Consider the following 20,418-nt stretch of genomic DNA (forward strand, 5'->3'; position numbering starts at 1 on the left):
AGAGATAAGGGGGGGAATAATGTTTATTAAAAAAAATTCATATGAAACAAACCACGAAACAATCAAATAGAAATACACAACAGAAGAAAGTGGCAAAAAAGTAAAAGCATATTTTAACTTTAATACAAACACTAAACTGAATCCCCCAACAGCTGACGGTGACTAGCTCAAATAAATGGCTGCTATTTAGGTAGAACTCCTTCACCGACCCTCGAATGTATACGTAACCTTTTTCAAATGTAGAAAAGACATGAGGTCACCCAACCAAGCTGAGACACTAGGCAGAGTAGGAAACCTCCACCCCAACAGAAGTAGTCTCCGGGCTATCAACAAGGTAAAGGCGATCCACAGATTTTTCAAATTCAAGCTCCCCAAATAAAGGAAGATATTAATTTGTTGACTTTACAAAAAAGGACTTGGGGTGAAAAATGGAGGGACATTGAAAGAGAAATAAAAATGTCAGGAGTAGGTTTGTTTCATGAACCCTACCGCCAAGGATAAGGGGAGGTTATCCCACCATTACAAGTCTATTTTGATACTGTCAGCCAGATTTGTATAATTTAGTTATGAAGCGAGGCCCAGTTGTGGGCAACCCGGACCCCCAAATAGCGAATGCTAGTCTTGTCAAGGCTAGGCTACCCTCCCCGGGTGGTTGACTGGGAAACATTCACTCTTGTGCAAATTCAACTCGTAACCAGAGAAGGAGCCAAAAATTGTTAGCAGCTTCATAATCTCGTCCATGGAGGGTACTGGGTCTGCAATACACAGAAGTAGATCATCTACGTAAAGGGACACCCGATGCTCCACCCCTCCCTGATTTATCCCCCTCCACTTAATAGAGGACCGTAGCACTATAGCGAGCAGTTCTATTGCCAAAGCAACCAGGAGTGGGGACAGTGGATACAATGACTCATGCCCCTATACAATTGAAAATAATCTGAGTTCAGGACATTTGTACGAACAGTGGCAATGGGGGCCTTATACATTCATCAAATCCAGGAAATAAAATTGTGACCAAAGCCGAACCTCCCAAGAATCTCAAACAGATATTCTTATTCCACTCTTTGAACTGCCTTTTCTGCATTCAGAGACACTATTCACCTCCCGTTCAGGCACCAAGAAGGGAAAATAGACAACACTTAGCAAATAAAGGAAGATATTAATTTGTTGACTTTAACAAAGGTCAGTACGACCCACATTCTGTTGGGTCTTTGTCCTTCTAAAAAATAATGGATGGAGGCCTGTGTGAGCGTAGAGAGCAATGAACCCCAGGATAAGGAATCTAGAATTAATGGTACCAGCTACTCTGAGAACTTCTTAGAAAATAATAAGAAGTCTTACAACACCAGGTTAAAGTCCAACAAGTTTGTTTCAAATCACTAGCTTTTGGAGTACTGCTCCTTCCTCGGGTGAATGAAGGGGTAAGTTCCAGAAACATATATGTAGACAAAGTCAAAGATGCAAGACGATACTTTGAATGCGTGCATTTGTAGGTAATTAAGTCTTTGCAGATCCAGAGGGAGGGGTAATCCCAGGTTTAAGAGGTGTGAATTGTCTGTGCTCACCCCAGTCCAACGCCAGCATCTCCACATCATGAGAAATTATAGGACCTGTTGTGCTTTCTTTGTCGTAGCGTCGATCATGATCAGTTATTGTGTGCAAATCGTCTGGAAATAAAAACCTCCTTGCCAGTCCTCTGACACCACCTCTTCATCTCCAATCAGCTTCACTAAAGCACTTTGGGACGTCCTGTGGCCGAGAAAGGCGCCACAGTAATGCAAGTCTTTCTGTCTGACTGCTTGGCAGAACTTGGCGATCCTTCCAGAACCTTCCCCGAACATTGCACACCTCTTTAATCTGGGATTACTCCTCTCTCTGGATCTGTGAAGACTTAATTACCTGCAAATGCACACATTCAAAGTATCGTCTTGCACTTCGTCTACAGAAATGTTTCTGGAACCTACCTCTTCATTCACCTGAGGAAGGAGCAGTGCTCCGAAAGCTAGTGATTCAAAACAAACCTGTTGGACTTTAACCTGGCGTTGTAAGACTTCTTACTGTGCTCACCCCAGTCCAACGCCGGCATCTTCACTTCTTAGAAAATATAATTGGAAATTGCAGACTGCGATTCTACATGCAACTGTCCTTCAGATTCTCAGTTATACTGACAGCAATTTGCTAAGTTACTTGTAACACTAATTGATATATGTTTTGGTGGGTCAGATTCTTTGACTGGAGATGAATTCCCCTGCCCCAATTTCACATTCCAGCACCTCATCTTGAAACAACAAAGAATGTTTTACTAAATTAAAAAATGGCACAAAATGTTAATTAAAATTTTTTTGAATAAATAGTACTTTGTGAAAAATAACCAAAACCAAGTATGATAGTTATAGACATTTTGTTGCAATAGTGATCAGTTTTTGTATTATTTTACTGTCTTCCTTAAAATGTTGGTCACCCAAATTGTTATAGTAACAAATAATGAAGAAATGGATGCCGTTTGAACATTTCATTTTACTGCAGAAATACGGGCAAACAATGCATGTTTTATTTTAGGTATGATTTAAATTATGTGTTTACCATTGTGTTACGGTTCAGAATTCAGATTAATCACAATTATATTCAGACCATATTTGTGCGTGTTTGATCCAATTCGTCAGTCACCGTGACATTCACTGAAAACCAAAAGGTTTTGACTAATGTGGTTTGAAAGGTTAGAGCAACTATTTACTGCCAAAGCATGAGGGGCGAGAGGAAAGACAAACCACAGTTGCAGCGTAAATTCTGAACACTGGTCGGTTAGAAACAGTCTGTGCAGTTCTCTGCTTTTTCATGCGCAGCACATCTTGCTGCCGATGTATCAAAAGGACAGAAAAAAGCAGTTCAGCTGGAATCATAGGAGCACAGGGAATAGGATTAGGAGGAGGCCATTTGGCCACTCAAGCCAGCTCCATCATTTAGTTAGATCATGGCAAATCTTCTGCCTCAATGCCATTTTCTCTCACTATTCCCATATATGTCTCTCATAGCTAGAAAGCCATTATCTCTCTGACTGAGAAGCCACAGGCCTGTGGGATTGCGAATTCCCTCTGAGTGAAGAAATTCCTCATTTGAGTTCTGAATGGCCTGCCGCTTATTCTGAGATTGTCCCAGCTGGGATAACCTACTTCCTGCATCTCCCCTGTCAAGCTGGAAGAATTGTTGTATGTTTCAATGAGATCACCTCTCATTCTTCTAAACCCGGGACAATACAGGCCCAATATTCTAAATATCTCCTGCAGGATAATCCCACCATCCCAGGGATCAGTCTGGTGAACCTTTGTTACACTCCCTCTGTGGCAGGATAATCCCTCCTTCGGCATGGAGACCTTATACAATACATAATACTGCAGGTGCGGTTTCACCAAGGCTCTAGAGAATTGTTGCAAGACATCTTTACCCCCTGTACTCAATTGACCTGTCAAAATCAGCTGTCAAAAGTACCTTTCTTTTTTATTTATTCTTCCATGGGATGTGAGCACTACTGACAAAGCCAGAATTTGTTTCCCATCCCTAATTGCCTTTGAACTGAGTGATTTTCAGGGCCATTTCAGAGGGCACTTGAGAATCAACTACTTTGCTGTGTGTCTGAAGTCGCATGCAGGTCAGGCTGTCAGATTTCCTTCTCCAAAAGACATTTGTGAACCACAAATTACTGAGACGAGGTTTCGATCCCAAACTTTATTAATTGAATTAAAATTCCACAAGCTGCTGTAGTGTGACATGAAGCCAACAGTTTAGCTGGGGTATCTAGATTGCTAGTCCAATGGTGCCACTATACCGCTACACCACCATCTCCGTCTGTTCAAGGAACTGTCAAATGTCAAGGCATCTAAATGTCCAGCCCTTTAAATCTTTGAAAAAATGCCCAGAATTTTAAAATTAAGCTGACTAATTATTGATTTCACAACCATCTATTATCACATTAGGGTGCTTTACATTTCAGAGTTTGATAGACAACCTTAAGCCATTGTAGACTGTTTGATGTGGAACTTAATTCCAATGACACTGAGGTTATAAGGGATTGTGCACTTGAATTAAATGTTATTGTTATATAATGGATTTTTAGGAATGAGTGATTTTTTTCAATGTAGTGAATTCTACAAACTTTATTTTCTCAGAACTTTATTTTACCTCATCCCTGCAAGGGTCCTGAGGTCTGTCCATGGTGGATACGAGGTGAGTTGGCACGGTAACTTTAAGGGAAAAGGATGGCATGCATAAGCTGGCATGAGTTGAAACTAGGTTGTGATAGAGGCTGTAAAGGGCCACGGGTGTTCATACAGGAGCAGAGATTGGCATGACAGGTATGAGGGGCCAAGGCTGCTGGTACCAGCTACCCCGTTGACATGTAGCATATGAGAGGATGCGGAGGTGGGTACAGGGGACATAGGTTAGCATGGAGGCTATGAAGGATATTGGGAGTGAGATAAAAGGACAGAGTTGGCATAGGGTCTAAAAAGAGCCATGGGGGTGTGTACAGGGTGGCATGGGTTGTTAGGATAGCACAGTAGTTAGCACTGTTGCTTCAAAGCGCCAGGGACCTGGGTTGGAGTCCTGGCTTGGGTCACTGTCTGTGCGGGTCTGCACATTCTCCCCGTGTCTGCGTGGGTTTCCTCCGGGTGTCCCAGTTTCCTCCCAGAAATCCCGAAAGACGTGCTTGTTAGGTGAATTGGACATTCTGAATTCTGCCTCAGTGTACCCGGACGCCGGAATGTGGTGACACGGGGATTTTCACAGTAGCCTCATTGGAGTGTTAATGTAAGCCTCCTTGTGACTGATAAAGCTGAGTATTATTATGAGGTATGGGAGTATGTAGAAGATTGAGGGAAGGTGAGGACTGTGGGAATGTTTTTTTTAGACATAGAATTTACAGTGCAGAAGGAGGCCATCGAGTCTGCACCGGCTCTTGAAACCGGCACCCTACCCAAGCCCACACCTCCACTCTATCCCCATAACCCAGTAACCCCACCCAACAATAAGGGCAATTTTGAACACGAAGGACAATTTATCATGGCCAATCCACCTAACCTGCACATCTTTGGGCTGTGGGAGGAAACCGGAGCACCCGGAGGAAACCCACGCACACACGGGGAGAAGGTGCAGACTCCGCACAGACAGTGACCCAACCCGGGAATCAAACCTGGGACCCTGGAGCTGTGAAGCAATTGTGCTAACCACCATGCTACCGTGCTGTCCTATTGTATTTTGTATTTTGAATTTTTTTGGGACACAATTCTAGATGTTTATTGGAGCCAAGGAAATTGGTGAAGCTGAAACCAAGATGCAGAGTGTAATGAACTCCAATTGGCTTTATTGGTTGGCCAATTGGAGTATGAGCTCCCTCAATGATAGCTCATTGAGGGGGCCCATATAATCACCTGGTGTAGGCTTTGTGAGCCAGTCTTAAGTTGACTGGACTGCTAGCAGCACTGTTTGTAGCTGCTCCTGTAATATCGTTATTGTAAATAAATATTGGTGTGGTGACGGAATTCCTGCCTCCCGTGGATTACTACACAGAGCTTTTCTTTCTCAAGACAGTTATTATCAATCTCACAGCTGTCCTCCCACTCCACTCCCAGATATCCCAGTTATCCCTTATTTATATGTGCTTAAATAAAATTAATACCCATCATCTGTTTCTGTTAACCGCAACAATATAATTTACAAGACATTAAAACTTGAGTTCCAAGGCAGATCTTCCGCAACTGGCAGCTTCCTCACTTCTTCCAAAGTTGCTTAAGTGAGTGAGAAAAAATGTGGCAGATAGCATACCATGTGGAGAAATGTGAGGTCATCCATTTTGGAAGGAAAAGCAGAATGAGGATATTTATTAAATGACGAGAGATGGGAAGTTTTGGACTTGAGTGTCCTTGTTCATGAGTCTCTGAAAGCTGACATGAACTATACCAATCAATTAAGAAGGGAGATGCCCTTTATTACAAAATAATTTGAATATTGAAGTAAAAATGACAGTGCAATTATACAGAGCCTTGTATCGTGTACAGTTTAGTTGAGGAAAGATCTGTCAGAGAGGGAGTGCAACAAAGGTTCATCAAACTTATGAATGGAATATAGGGATTGATCACATCAAATGTACAAAATTCTTACAGTGCTCAACAGGGTCAATGAAGGAAGGATTTTTTCTCTTGCTAGGGTGTCCAGAATCAAGGAACACAAGGGGCTGGCCATTTAGGATTGAGATAAGGAAGGTGGCAAACTTTTGGAATTCTCTGTCTATAGAAGCTAAGTATAGGGCTATAGAAGCTAAGTCATTGAGTATATTCAAGACTGGAATCAATGGTTTTCTACATATTAAAACATTAAGGGAAAGGGTATAGTGTAGGAAAATTGTTGAAGCAAATGTTAACCATGATTTCATTGAATGGCAGGGGCTGCTCCTATTTCTTGTTTCCACCCACTTGCCAGTCTAGTTAAACTCTCCCCAACAGCATGAGCAAATCTCCCTGTGAGGATATTGGTCCTGGTTTTACCAAGGTGAAACTTTCCTCTCTAGTCCCCCTGTCATCCAGTTAGAGACCAATAGATTACAAAGTGAGCAATCTGATTTTATTTAATAACCCAATGCTTAAGACACCTGAAATGAGCTAAATTACATTCCTTTTTGATTGCTACCTTCTTTGGCTCTTTGCTACCCTTCTTGATTAATGGATCTTAATCCGAATAAATATCCAGTTTGAATTAGTCTTTTAAACAGCATAAAAGCAAAAATATTTTCCAATTGATTAAAGCCGAAAAATATGTAATTTCTATTTCCCTCTTCCTGCTCAGCACATGTTGCTGGCAAGATACATTTTTTCCTTCCATTGTGCTCTATTTCCTTTGTAATTTCTGTTAAAATCAATGAGTTTGAGCACACAACTCCACATATGGCCACACCTCAGCTCAAAAGAATTAGACGGAAGGGGTTTAAATTGACAAAAAAAAAGTAACTTCAACTAACACATTGCGTAGTCTATATAAACTACGAATAGTATTTCGACCATTGAAAATCAGCAGTCATTGGCAGGTTCAGGAGAGAGAATTAAAAAGAGAACTCATAGTGGAGAGAGGGAGAGTTTGGTGGGGGAGATGGTGAGGGTGGACAGGAGATATGCAGAGGCCCCAGAGGAGGGATTGTTGCGGGAGCGGCGCAGCCTTCAGGCTGAGTTTGACTTGTTGACCACCAGAAAGGCGGAAGCTCAGTGGAGGAAGGCACAGGGTGCGGTGTTTGAATATGGGGAGAAGGCGAGCAGGATGCTAGCACACCAGCTCCGTAAGCGGGATGCGGCTCGGGAGATTGGTGGAGTTAAGGATTGGGGAGGAAATGTGGTGCAAAGGTGGGTAGACATCAATGGGGTCTTTAGGGACTTCTACGAGAAACTGTATCGGTCCAAACTCCCGGTGGAGGAGGGGGGGGATGGGGAACTTTTTGGATCGGCTGAGATTCCCGAGGGTGGAGGAGGGACAGGTGGAGGGGCTGGGGGCGCCAGTTGAGCTGGAGGAGCTGGTTAAAGGGATAGGGAACATGCAGTCGGGGAAGGCGCCGAGGCCGGATGGGTTCCCGGTTGAATTTTATAAGGTGTATGCAGACCTGTTGGGCCCCCTGTTGGTTAGGACCTTGAATGAGGCAAGGGAGGGGGAGGGCTTTGCCCCCGATGATGTCTCGGGCGCTGATCTCCCTGATTCTTAAGCGGGACAAGGATCCCCAGCAGTGTAGGTTGTACAGGCCGATCTCACTCTTGAATGTGGACGCCAAGCTGTTGGCAAAGATCTTAGCCACGAGGATAGAGGACTGTGTGCCGCAGGTTATCCACGAGGATCAAACGAGGGTTTGTGAGGAGGAGGCAGCTGAACACTAACATACGGAGGCTCTTGAATGTTATAATGATGCTGGCGGTAGAAGGGGAGGCGGAGATAGTGGTGGCACTGGACGCGGAGAAAGCCTTTGATAGGGTTGAGTGGGGGTACTTGTGGGAGGTGCTGGACAGGTTCGGGTTTGGGGAGGGGTTTGTCAGTTGGGTGAGGCTGTTATATGAGGCCCCGATGGCGAGCGTGGCCACGAATAGGAGGAGGTCGGAGTATTTTCGGTTACACCGAGGGACGAGGCAGGGGTCCCTTGTCCCCCCTACTTTTTGGGCTGACAATTGAACCCCTGGCTGTGGCGCTGAGGGAGTTGAGGAACTGGAGGGGGCTGGTGAAGGGTGGGGAGGAGCACCGAGTGTCGTTCTATGCGGATGACCTATTGTTGTATGTGGCGGACCCGGTGGGGGGAATGCCGGAGGTGATGATGATTCTCCGGGAATTTGGGGACTTTTCGGGGTACAAGCTCAACTTTGGGAAGAGCGAGCTGTTTGTGGTACACCCGGGGGACCAGGAGGGGGGTATTGGTAGGCTCCCATTGAAAAGGGCGGAGAGGAGGTTTAGGTACTTGGGGGCGCAGGTGACCAGGAGGTGGGGGGCCCTGCATAAGCTTAACCTTACAAGGCTGGTGGAGCAAATGGAGGAGTTTAAGAGGTGGGACATGTTGCCGCTGTCTCTGGCGGGTAGGGTGCAGTCAGTCAAGATGTCGGTGCTTCCGAGATTTCTGTTCCTGTTTCAGTGCCTCCCAATCCGTATCCCGAAGGCCTTTTTCAGACGGGTTAACAGGAGAATTACGGGGTTTGTGTGGGCACATGGGACCCCAAGGTGAGGAGGGTGTTCTTGGAGCGGGGCAGGGATAGGGGGGGGCTGGCGCTGCCCAACCTCTGTGGGTACTATTGGGCTGCCAATGCAGCGATGGTGCGTAAGTGGGTGATGAAGGGGGAGGGGGCAGCATGGAAGAGGATGGAGATGGCGTCCTGTGTGGGCACGAACCTGGAGGCGCTGGTGACGGCGCCGCTGCCGTTCCCTCCAATGAGGTATACCACGAGCCCGGTGGTGGTGGCTACCCTCAAACTTTGGGGGCAATGGAGGCGGCACGGGGGGAGGTGGGGGTCTTGATGGGATCCCCGATATGGGGGAACCACCGGTTTGTTCCGGGGAGAATTGATGGCGGGTTCCTGAGTTGGCACAGGGCAGGTATCAGGAGGTTGGGGGACCTGTTTATAGACGGGAAATTTGCGAGCCTGGGTGAGCTGGAGAGGAAGTTGGGGCTCCCACCGGGGAACGCCTTTCGGTACATGCAGGTGAGGGCGTTTGTCAGGTGGCAGGTGGTGGGGTTCCCTCTGCTGCCGCCGTGTGGGGTCCAGGACAGGGTGCTCTCGGGGGTGTGGGTTGGGAAGGGGAGGATCTCGACGGCGTACCAAGTGATGCAGGAGATGGATGAGGCCTCGGTCGAGGAGTTGAAGGGTAAATGGGAGGAGGAGCTGGGTGAGGAGATTGAGGAGGGGACGCCCTGGGGAGGGTGAACTCCTCCTCTTCTTGTGCGAGGCTTAGCCTCATACAGTTTAAGGTGCTGCACAGGGCTCACATGACAAGGATGAGCCGGTTCTTTGGGAGTGAGGACAGGTGTATTAGGTGCTCTGGGAGCCCAGCAAATCATGCTCATGTGCTCTGGGCATGTCCAGCATTGGGGGAATTTTGGAAGGGCGTGGCAGGGGGTGGTAGGATCCAGGGTCAATCCGGGCTGGGGACTCGCAGTATTTGGGGTTGCAGAGGAGCCGGGAGTGCAGGAGGCGAAAGAGGCCGGTGTTCTGGCCTTTGCGTCCCTGGTAGCCCGGCGGAGGATTCTTCTTCAGTGGAAGGACGAGAGGCCCCCAAGCGTGGAGGCATGGGTCAACGACATGGCGGGGTTTCTCAAGCTAGAGAAGGTGAAATTTGCCCTACGGGGATTAGTGCAGGGGTTTTTCAGGAGGTGGCAGCCATTCCTGGACTTCCTGGCAAAACGATAGAAACAGGCCAGCAGCAGCAGCAACCCGGGAGGGGGAAGTGAGGGAGGGGGGGATGTTTTGTTGTTTTGTACTAAAGGGACGGGCCTAGTTGTTCTGTGCCAATGTCGGGCATTAATTCATTTCCTCTTCTGTGTATACGCGGGGCGGGGGGGGGGGGGTTTCTGTCCTGTCTATTGAAGGGACGGGCAGATGTTTTGGGGGAATGATGGGTGTTAGTTTATCTCTTCCGCTGTGTATGCGCGGGGGGGGGGGGGGGGACGACGACTGTTCTTTCTGTTCTTTGTAAAAAGTTTTTTTCTGTCTTTTTGTTGTTGATATTATGCAAAAATTTGAATAAAAATTATTTAAAAAGAAAAAAGAACTCATGGGGACTTCCAGTGTTGGCGGGTGGGAGGCGGCCACGCAACGGAGGGCTCCCGATCGGGAACGACATTTTCGGGGCTTTAAGCCAGGTCCCAGGGTCCACGGAGGCACAGAGGAGGCAGGGAGAAGGCACAGAGGAGGCAGGGAGGAGGCACAGAGGAGGCAGGGAGAAGGCACAGAGGAGGCAGGGAGGAGGCACAGAGGAGGCAGGGAGGAGGCACAGAGGAGGCAGGGAGGAGGCACAGAGGAGGCAGGGAGGAGGCACAGAGGAGGCAGGGAGGAGGCACAGAGGAGGGAGGGAGGAGGCACAGAGGAGGCAGGGAGGAGGCACAGAGGAGGCAGAGAGAAGGCACAGAGGAGGCAGGGAGGAGGCACAGAGGAGGCAGGGAGGAGGCACAGAGGAGGCAGAGAGAAGGCACAGAGGAGGCAGGGAGAAGGCACAGAGGAGGCAGGGGGAAGGCAGAGAGGAGGCAGGGAGAAGGCACAGAGGAGGCACAGTCGAAGATGATGTCCAGGATCAGCAAGAAAACGGCCGGTAAAAGAACAGCTGAGGGCGCGTCGTGGAGTGGAGACGGGGTCACCAGGGAAAAAGGAGGCTGGAACACCAGGGGAGGCCGCATTGCTGAAGGCTGAAGAAATAACTAAGGTAATGGCTGCAGAATTCGAAAGGCAGTTTACAAAGCAAATGGAGGCGATGAGGAAGGAGATGAGGGAGGTTTTGAGTGTGCTGGTGGAGGAGGCGATTTCCCCATTGACGACGGCGGTGGCGAGCGCAGTGGCGGAGGTGCGGGCGCAAGGGGAGGCGCTGAAGGTAGTGGAGGAGACGGTGGCGCAGCACGGTGATCAACTTACCTCGATGGGGAAGGAGATGCGGAAGGCGATGGAGGTGAACAAGGATCTGCGAGGAAGATTGTAAGAACTGGAAAACAGGTCCAGGCGACAGAATTTGAGGATTGTGGGCCTGCCCGAAGGAGTTGAAGGGCCGAGGCCGACGGAGTATTTTGCCGCTATGCTGGCGAAACTATTGGGGCAGGGGGAGGATCCCTCCCGATATGAACTGGATCGGGCTCATCGGTCGTGGAGGCCTGTACCAAAGGCAGGTGAGCCACCAAGAATAGTGACTTTGTGCTTCCGTAGGTACAGTGTGAAGGAGAAGGTCCTGTGCTGGGCCAAGCAGAAGCAGGTGGTGCAGTGGGCTGGAGCTGGTATACGTGTATACCAGGACTTTACGGTGGAGCTGGCGAGGAGGCGGGCTGCTTTCAACCGTGAAGAGGGCACTGTACATCAGCAAGGTGCAGTGCGGCATTGTATATCCAGCGAAGCTGAGGGTGACTTACAAGCTCAAGGACTTTTATTTTGAAACGGCGGAAGCAGGGGAGGAGTTTGCGAAGGTAGAAGGACTGTGGCAGAACTGAGAAATTGAGAAATGGCCATGTGCCGATGTAACCTCAGGACTGTATTTCTTCTTTTTTGTCGCTTCTTTTTTTGTTTCACTGCTTCCGGGTGTATGGGCTAAAGGAGCCAATGGTGTATATATTTGGACAAGGGAAGTGATGGGATTTGCACTCAAAGCGAGGGCTCTTTGGGGTGTAGGTGGATATGCAGGGTTTGTGTGCTAAAAGGGGATTTCTGGGCTTTCCTGGGGCCGGGCAAGGGGGAAAAGGACCCGGGCAGGGGCCTCCACGCTGGCCGGTTTAAACCGGCCAGTGAACGGGAGTGAGGTGGGGGAGGGGCTGCGGCCATCGGAGCCTGGCAGAACAGGGTCCGAGTGGTCTAGCTGGAGTGGAAAGTTGGGGGGAAGGAACCGAGGTTGGGGGAAGGAGTTTTACAAGAGGCAGTGGGCGGGATGAGTTGGAGGGGAGAGGGGGGGTTTACAACTCGGGTATCACATCCGGTACTCTTTTGGAGGTTGGACAGCGTTGAGTGTGGGGTGGGGGTGGATTCTAGGGTGACCAGGGGCGGGGAGAGTGGACCCTAGGGTGACCATGGGCGGTCCCGGACTCCTTTCTTTTTTCTCTTTTGTTTTTTTTGTTTCCAACGTGGGAGGGTTTGTTTTATTGGATGCATATATTGACAGGTGGGCCGTTGTTTGGTGTGGTGGGAGGATGGGATCGTTGTTATTGTTAAGGGGATTGATTTTATATTTGTTACCATTTACTGTTTGGGGGGGGGGGGGATTTTGGAGGAAAATGTGAAAATGGAGAATAAAACTTTTTTAAAAAAGAGAACTCATAAAAGACAGGGACAGTGAATAAAGATAAATTCAGTTGAAGTAAAGGGATTGCATATAATGGGAAATAAGGTTGAAAAGGAATTCTAGAAGGGTGAAAAATGATTCCCAATAATGGGAATAAGAACAAATAAACACTTATTGACGAAAAACCCTTATTCTGTCAAAATGGCTTTGGTTCTTGTTTTTAAAATCAATATCGTATCCATTTATGCCCAACACAGGAGCATTACTAGTCACTTACAGTATAGAAAGAGACTATTTGGCCCCTCAGTTCTATGCCAGTTCTCCATGGAGCAATGCAGCCAGTGTCATTATCCATTATCCCTGTAACCCTGCAAGCTCAATTCCTTCAAGTGCCAACCCTATTTCTATTTAAAATTATTCATTGTCTCTGCTTCCGCCACCTTGTGGGCAATGAGTTTCAGGTCATAACTACTCCGTGTGTAAAGGTAGTTCTCACATTCCCCTTGCATCTCTTGTCCAAAACCTTAAATCTATGTTCTTAAGTCCTTGTACCATTAGCTAATGAGACAATTTTTCCTTGTTTATCTTTTCTAAGCATGTCATAATCTAACACACTTCTTTCAAATCTCCCCTCACTTTCCTTAGCTCCTAGGAGAACAAGACCTACATCTTCAACCAAACCTTGCAGCTAATATCCTCCATCCCTTTCTGGCCCAAATGTCCTCTGCACCCACTCAACGACACACATCCTTCAAGTGTGGTGGCTGGAACTAGACAGAATACTGTAGATATGCCCTAATGAGATCTTTATAAAGGTGAAGCATGACTTCCCTTCTTTTGTACTTTATCCTCTATTTTTAAAGTCTGAGATGGTTCACCACCACTCAGTATGTCCTATCACCATCAAAGATCTATGCACATGTAACTCCAGGTTGCTCTAGTTTTCAAATGTGCAATTAAGTCTATATTACGTCTTCATATCTCTTCTGCCAAAATACATTACTTCATATTTCTCTGCTGTAACTATACCTGCCCATCCTGCAAGCTTCTGCTGGAGTAGATTTGTATAATCTTCACTGTTAACCACTCCTCTAAATTCAGACAGATTTTTAAATTTTACTCCATAATCCAATAACCAAGTTACATATACAGCAAAAAGAATAACAGTAATCCTAGAACTAACCGTCAGGAAATGCCATTGTCAACCATCCTCCAGTCTGAAGAATAACCATTTACCAGGAGTCTCTGCTTTTTGGCCTGAAGCCAATTTTTAAAATTCAATTTGATACTCACCATGAGCCTCAGTTTTGTTAATCAGCCTTTTATTACTATCTTGTTAAACACTTTCTTACAATCCATATGGCAAAATCCACTGCATTCCCTTCATCAACCTTCTCTGTTACTTCATTTCAAAATTCAATTGCGTTAGTCAAGAGCAATCTTTTACAAATTTGGGCCGGTTATCCCAAATTAACTCACACCTCTCCAACTGCCTGTTGATTTTCCCCTCTATTGTGGCCTGCAGTTGTTAGGACTACACTTAGACCGTTTCATGAATAGGGGTGTCACCTTTGCCATTCTTCAATCCACTGGCACCTCAGCCATACCTCAGGAAGATTGAAATATTTTAGCAAGTGCTTCCGCGATCTCCCCTCCCACATCTTCTAGCAACCAAGGATGTAAGTCATCTGAACAAGGTGAGTTATCCACTCTAAGCACAGTGAGCTTCCTGTCAATTTTCACCCCATTCATAAATTCTACTATCTTCGCTTTTACCGATGTGAAAGTCGCCATAGTCCCAGAGGATCATCCGCTGCTCTCCCCTTTGAGAGTACTGACTCGTGGCGACTTAACCAAAAGGTCATCACATCTCAGGCGAGGGCCAAGATTGAGAAGGCAGGGCTTTCATGGATAACCTCAGCCAGTAGGGGTACTGATCCCATGCTGATGGTGTTGCTCCATATCACGACCCAGATGTCCAGCCAAATGAGCTAATCAACCTCCCACTACTGATATAGCCCTAATAGGACACTCCACTTTTTACCACCCATTTACAAATTACATGCCAGCAGAAAGTTTTTGGGTTCCTTTTATTTTTCATGCCATTCTATTCTCATAGTCTCTTTGCCAGTCTTTACTTCCTCTCTCGACCTGGTTTTTGTGCTGGGTTTCTCGCTTGAATCATTCACCCGACAGACAGCATAACTGTATATTTTTGTTTCATCATATTCTTTATTCTCCTCATCTTCCAAGGATCCCTAGTTTTAGTTCATTACCTTATTGGAATGTACCTGGTGTATCCCTGAAGCATCTCTTCCTTAAAGCTCACACATTGTTCCATGACAGTTCTTCCTGTTATTCCTTGGTGCCATTTTACCCAGACTAGATACCTTCTCATCCCATTAAAATAGGTTCTTGGGCAGCACGGTGGCCTAGTGGTTAGCACAGCTGCCTCACGGCACCAAGGTCCCAGGTTCAATCCCGGCCCTGGGTCACTGTCCGTGTGAAGTTTGCACTTTCTCCCCCGTGTTTGTGTGGGTTTCGCCCCCACAACCCAAAAATGTGCAGAGTAGGTGGATTGGCCACTCTAAATTACCCCTTAATTGGAAAAAATAATTGGGTAATCTAAATTTATAAAAAAATATAGGTTCTCTTCCAAATTAGACATTCGACTTTAGATTGTTAATTTCTCTTCTGCATCACTCTTATCCAAGTGTTCTTCCTCCCCCCCCCCCCCCCCCCCCATAGATTCTTGTTACACTTGGCCCACTTCAGCTCTAGCTCCAGCAATACCTCCTTTCTAGTTGGCCTGAGAACATTCCGAGCAAAGCATTTCAGAATTTCATCTCCCTCCTTCCCCTTCGCTCTCTCACAATCCCAATTGATATTTGGATAAAGTCCCCATATTACCAATCTGTGATTTCCATAAAGATTTGCTCCTCTCTCGCTCCCTCTCAATATTTGTAGGGCTAGAATATTCCGCAGTGGCTAATAATATACTTTTTGTTTCTCAACTCGAAAAATATGGACTCTGCCCTTGCACCACAAGGATATACCCCCTTTCCAACACTGCAATGTCTTTCCTAATAAATACTGCCGCCATGCCTCCATTTTTCATGAGTGTACTTAAAGGTTTTTCACAATGAACATAAAATGAAGGAAGATCCAACTTTTTCAAACTTACCAACACAGTCACATAATGGAAATTCCATCTGGGCCCTTTTTGATGGGGTATCCAGCAAGCTTTTAGTTGGGGTGTCCAAATATTTCAATGGAGATTCCAAGAAGCCACTGAGTGAAGGGGTGAGAGGTGTATTTTTTGTAGGAGTGCCTTCTTCTGAAAGTCCCTCGATATTTTCTCCAGAATAAACTGTTGACAACACTGTAATCGCACCAGAGGTTTCAACTTTCATGTGTTTCGAGGATCCAGTCAGAAAAGAATTAAAACATTTTGTACTTTCTTGTAAACTGGACTTAGTTTTGTTGTTTATATCAGTTGGTTTGCACTCATGTTGTTCTTGAGATGCACTATTTTGAGAAAACAGTGTTCGACTGCTCTGATCAGATTGATTGAGAAATGAAAGCGGAGGGCAAGTAGAATGTTTCTGATTTTCATTTGGTTCTACCTGAGATGCTGAGTTATTCTGAGGAGTAAACTGGAACTGTTGTGATGTCGAGCCTGATTCAAATTCTGCTTCAAATTGTTTTAAGAGTTCCTCAATTTTTTCCTCAAAGGAACGAGGACTATGTCCAGACATATCATTTTGTTGCATTTGAATAGGTAAGGAGTCTGAATTTGTGTGTGGATCTTTTTCATCTGCATGTCTGGCAGGGCTATTCTTCAGTGAAGTTGATGTTGGATATTTATCAATGTGTTGATGAGACAGGAAGGAATCTGGTCTAGAATTACACATTTCCTGCGACACTGACCTGTTGAAAGTGGGAGTCTCCTGAATAATTGCTGATTCACTGCTATCTGTTTGTTTCTGCTGGATAACTTCAGAAGTTGGTTGAAGTGCTATCTGTTCCTTCAGAAGACGCTGCTGTGGCAGTAACTGTGTTTGATGTTCCCCCATTCCATTGTTACTCTGTATTTTATCCACTTGCTGGAACCCATCCAGGACCTGTTTTTGTTGAGGTAATGATTGATGCTGCAGACCTTGTTGCATTTGTTGAAGTTGAAGCAAGAACAATTGCTGTTGAATATTTTGCGCCTTTTGAAGCTGAGTTTCTTTACGCTGCTTATGTGTTGGTTGCGATTTCTTCTTTTCTTGTACTGGTTTCTTTTGCTTCTGTTTTTTAAGATGTGGCTGATGTTGTGGCCACCATTTATGCTGCTCATCTAGATGGTTCTGTTTTTCACTGTGTACTTGAAAGAGGTTACGTTTATGGTGTAGATGTTGTTGTAATGCTGCTTGTGTTTTTTGATGTTTACTCCTCTGATGTATATGCATTTGTTGCATGGACTGAGGTGATTGTTGTTCAGGCAACATCCCATAAAATCCAACTCCAGCTGCCAAGTTGGAAAATGCCAATGATGAATCTTGTTGGGTCTTTACGCCTGCATCTTCATGCGCAATTAAGCTCGGCATTTTAAACATTGGGAGAGGATATTTGTTACTATTGTTACTGTCGAGTAGCTGTTTTAACTCAGTCATGGGGTCATTCAGTGAAGTAACTGGCTGATTGGTATTGAATACTGGCATGTTTCCTTCAGCGCTGGCTGCATCACTCCTGTGAGTTGAGACTTCATCAGTATGCTTTATAGTTGATATTGAATTTGAAAAATTATTAAATGGATCTTGTAACGTTTTCATGGCTGGAATGTAGTGAGTTTCAATCTGTGCTGGTTTCTTCAGATGCTCCCATGGAGGTTGCACTTGAGACTGGTATTCTGTGAACATTTGCTGACCAGGCTGCTTTTGTAGAGAAGGATGCCTATTTTCTGGCTGCTGATTGAGGTTGTCTTGTAAGTCCTGAATGGCATCAGAAGATGCGGGCAAAGGAGCATGGTTTTCCTTAATGGAACTAGATGTGGCATCAGCAATTTGAGAGGTGCTGTTAATCTGTAATGAAGCTTCTATAAATGGCTGTGGAAGTGTTGATGATAGCTGTGTAAGGGCTTCAATGGCAATTGCTGTCTGAAGACTTATGTTTTTCTCTTTTGCAATGGTCAAAGCACTCTGAGAATATTGAGGAATATCAGAGGAATCAAAAATGGATGGTTCCTCCAAAACAGGCATGTGATTTTGTGAAGCACCATTTTCCACAGGCATATCACTGATTTTATCAGAAATTTGTGAAGTCCTGTTCTGATCCTCATTAATAACAGCATTTATTTTTTTCTCAAGCCATTCCAAGTAGTCTGGGCACTCTGGCCCATCGCAATTGCAGTTTGGTGGTTTTCTCCCATGTTTTTTTGCAAGGGTCCATGCAGTGGTCAAAGTGCTCAAATCATCATTCGGAAGGCAATCATTATTCATATCCACTGTGTCACTGCTGTTATTAATCTCTGGTTTACATTTCTCAGTAAGGTTAATCTTTTGTAAAGGCTGACAGTTTTGTGCTGGTGAATTATATGAAGGTATGCTCACTGCTGTTTCAGGGTGCACAGTTAACTTTCTAGCATCATCCAGAATGACATTATTCCTTGCAGTTGCCAGGTCTTCCTTCACATGGTTCCTAACTTGGTTCAATATTTGAGTTGACTCCAGGTTGATGTTTCCATTGGGGTGTTGAGGGAGTATCTGGTTATCCATCCACTCACTTGGTTCCACATCAATTGTATGTCGTTCTTGACTACATACTCCATTCACCAGACTTGGTGCCATATCTAATCGTAACCTGTTTTCACCAACATGGTTGGTTGACCCCTCTTCCATTTGGTCTGTTCTGGGGCCATCCACTGAGCTCCCTTCTGAACCTGTCTATCGAACAAAATAATTGAATGTTAAAATTATAGTACATTGTTTTTGAATATGTAATTGCATGTATTCAAATAAATGCTAAAGATTGACACAAAAAGTAAATAACTTATTTCACATCATAGGCTTTGGTCAGTGAGTTTGTCAAACACAGTGATGAAAATTTCTCACAAAATTAACTTTGGTCAACACCCTTCTTTGTCCTCAAGCAATGCTATTTTCAACTAGCCAGAAGCTAGTAGCTGGAAGCTATTCTGATTCGAAGGTTACAGGGTAACGTAAGCAGCATTTATAGTTCAATAAAGCAATCTTTAGCTGAAAGTTTGACTGCATGTTGAGTATTTCTATTCAATCAATCTTTAAGGAAGTTTATTTTTAAATGATTTTTATATTTCTTTGGAACCAAATGTATGAATTTTACATGTTGTCCCATTCCATGTGGCAGAATTTAATATGCCAGTTATTATCAGATAGTAAAACTTAACTGACCATCAAATGAGAAATAATAATAAAATGAATATGTTCCTTCTCAAAATAAATTATTAGATCTTCGAGGCTTGAAATTAGGGGGAAAACATATTTTTAATATTAATCTTCCACTGTGATACTTTATCACATCCAGCCATGAAATCCAGCATTTTTCATATTATGAAAGTGACATCATCCATTTTAATTTTAAAATATCTGTGATTGAAATTGGAATGTTAATTTAAAACAAAAATCCATTAAGCAATGGCAAAGAACAGCAAAACATGAACAGCTGAGCTATATTAAGGCAAGATTAAAATAAAATTCAGAGCTGTATGTATTTTAGAAAGCAACACTTCTAAATAGATGCAAATGAAAAGATGTCAGTGAAAAATATTTCATTTTAGTTAAGTATTTTGTATTTTTTTTAAAGTATGCAATGGCTGAACTCAAGACAGTTGGCACGACTTGGTGGGAATCCACATCATCCAAACTAGAAAGGTTCCAATTTTACACACTGGCTGTGCCAAGTTAACTGGTCATTACAACATTTGGCAGCCCACTATGTATTTTCTTGATTTCAAAAAACACATTTTCAAGAACCAATGAAAAATAGTGTTACACTGAGGAAAGTACTGTACATGGTATTCATGAAGAAGTTGGGAACCACTTCCTGTTTTGGTCATTTGTAACTGAGAACTAAAAATAGATTGTAAGGTCTGCATTTGTACATGGCTGGAGTTAATCCCATTTAATGTTTGCTTGGTCAATCAGTCAGCTTCAGTTTGGAAACGGTTGACAGTAAATGCATTTTAGTGAAATGGTTGGGCAACATTAACTCTATATTCACTATCTCCCCAACACTTCCTGAGTAAAAGCTTGGGTTGTCTGTCTGGATATTATCAGTACAATGTATAAACAGTCCTCTTAATAATGTGGTGCAAGAGTAAAAATTCTGAATTTTCTGAAAATTGAGTTCTGGGTGATCTCACGCTATGTTGCAATTACTCACCTTTCGATCTGATACTCATTTATTTCTTGGTAAACTCCCCAATCAAAAAACGTAATGAGAACCAATAAAAATGACATCCAAATTTGTTGAATAGTAAGCATGATCTTATTTCACATGATTGAATCCAGACGGAAATATATGGTCATGACTGGTGAAAAGCTGTTACACTAAACCCGTGTCGCAATTTCCTCAAAGAACTGTCAAAGCGCTTCAACACCATATTGGCAGCAAGGGGGCGGGGAAACATGCATGTGATCAGGAAACCTGGTAATACCAGGAATCTGGGGGTCCTGCCCAACTTAACAATGGGGCTTCATAAAAAAATGTTCTTACCCTATTTCCTGAAGGGGGGAGGAAGGGGAGGGGAATCAGAACTATAGATTTGCTTTAGGGGTAGGTTGAGGGGGTTGCAGGCAGGAGCATGGATGTGGTGTGGAGAGGAGAAAAACTGTCCTGTTCCAAAAGAGATAAAGCATTATCTGCTGGATCTGGCAGCCTCACAGATGTTAAGAAACCAATTCCATTGCTAAATTCAAATGG

The 20,418-nt window shown here is 44.8% G+C and overlaps 1 protein-coding gene across 4 annotated transcripts in view; it reads right to left on the reverse strand.

Annotated features, from left to right (window-relative positions):
• Nucleotides 1-20,418, reverse strand: part of LOC119957461 (methylcytosine dioxygenase tet3-like) — a 404,548-nt gene that overhangs the window by 97,332 nt on the left and 286,798 nt on the right. For all 4 annotated transcript variants that reach the window (XM_038785538.1, XM_038785541.1, XM_038785539.1 and 1 more), the window contains one exon: nt 15,659-18,401. In XM_038785538.1, coding sequence (XP_038641466.1) covers nt 15,659-18,401 — 2,743 coding nt within the window. The remainder of the gene's footprint in view (nt 1-15,658; nt 18,402-20,418) is intronic.

This window comes from Scyliorhinus canicula, chromosome 26, assembly GCF_902713615.1.
Source record: "Scyliorhinus canicula chromosome 26, sScyCan1.1, whole genome shotgun sequence".
Lineage (NCBI taxonomy): Eukaryota > Metazoa > Chordata > Chondrichthyes > Carcharhiniformes > Scyliorhinidae > Scyliorhinus > Scyliorhinus canicula.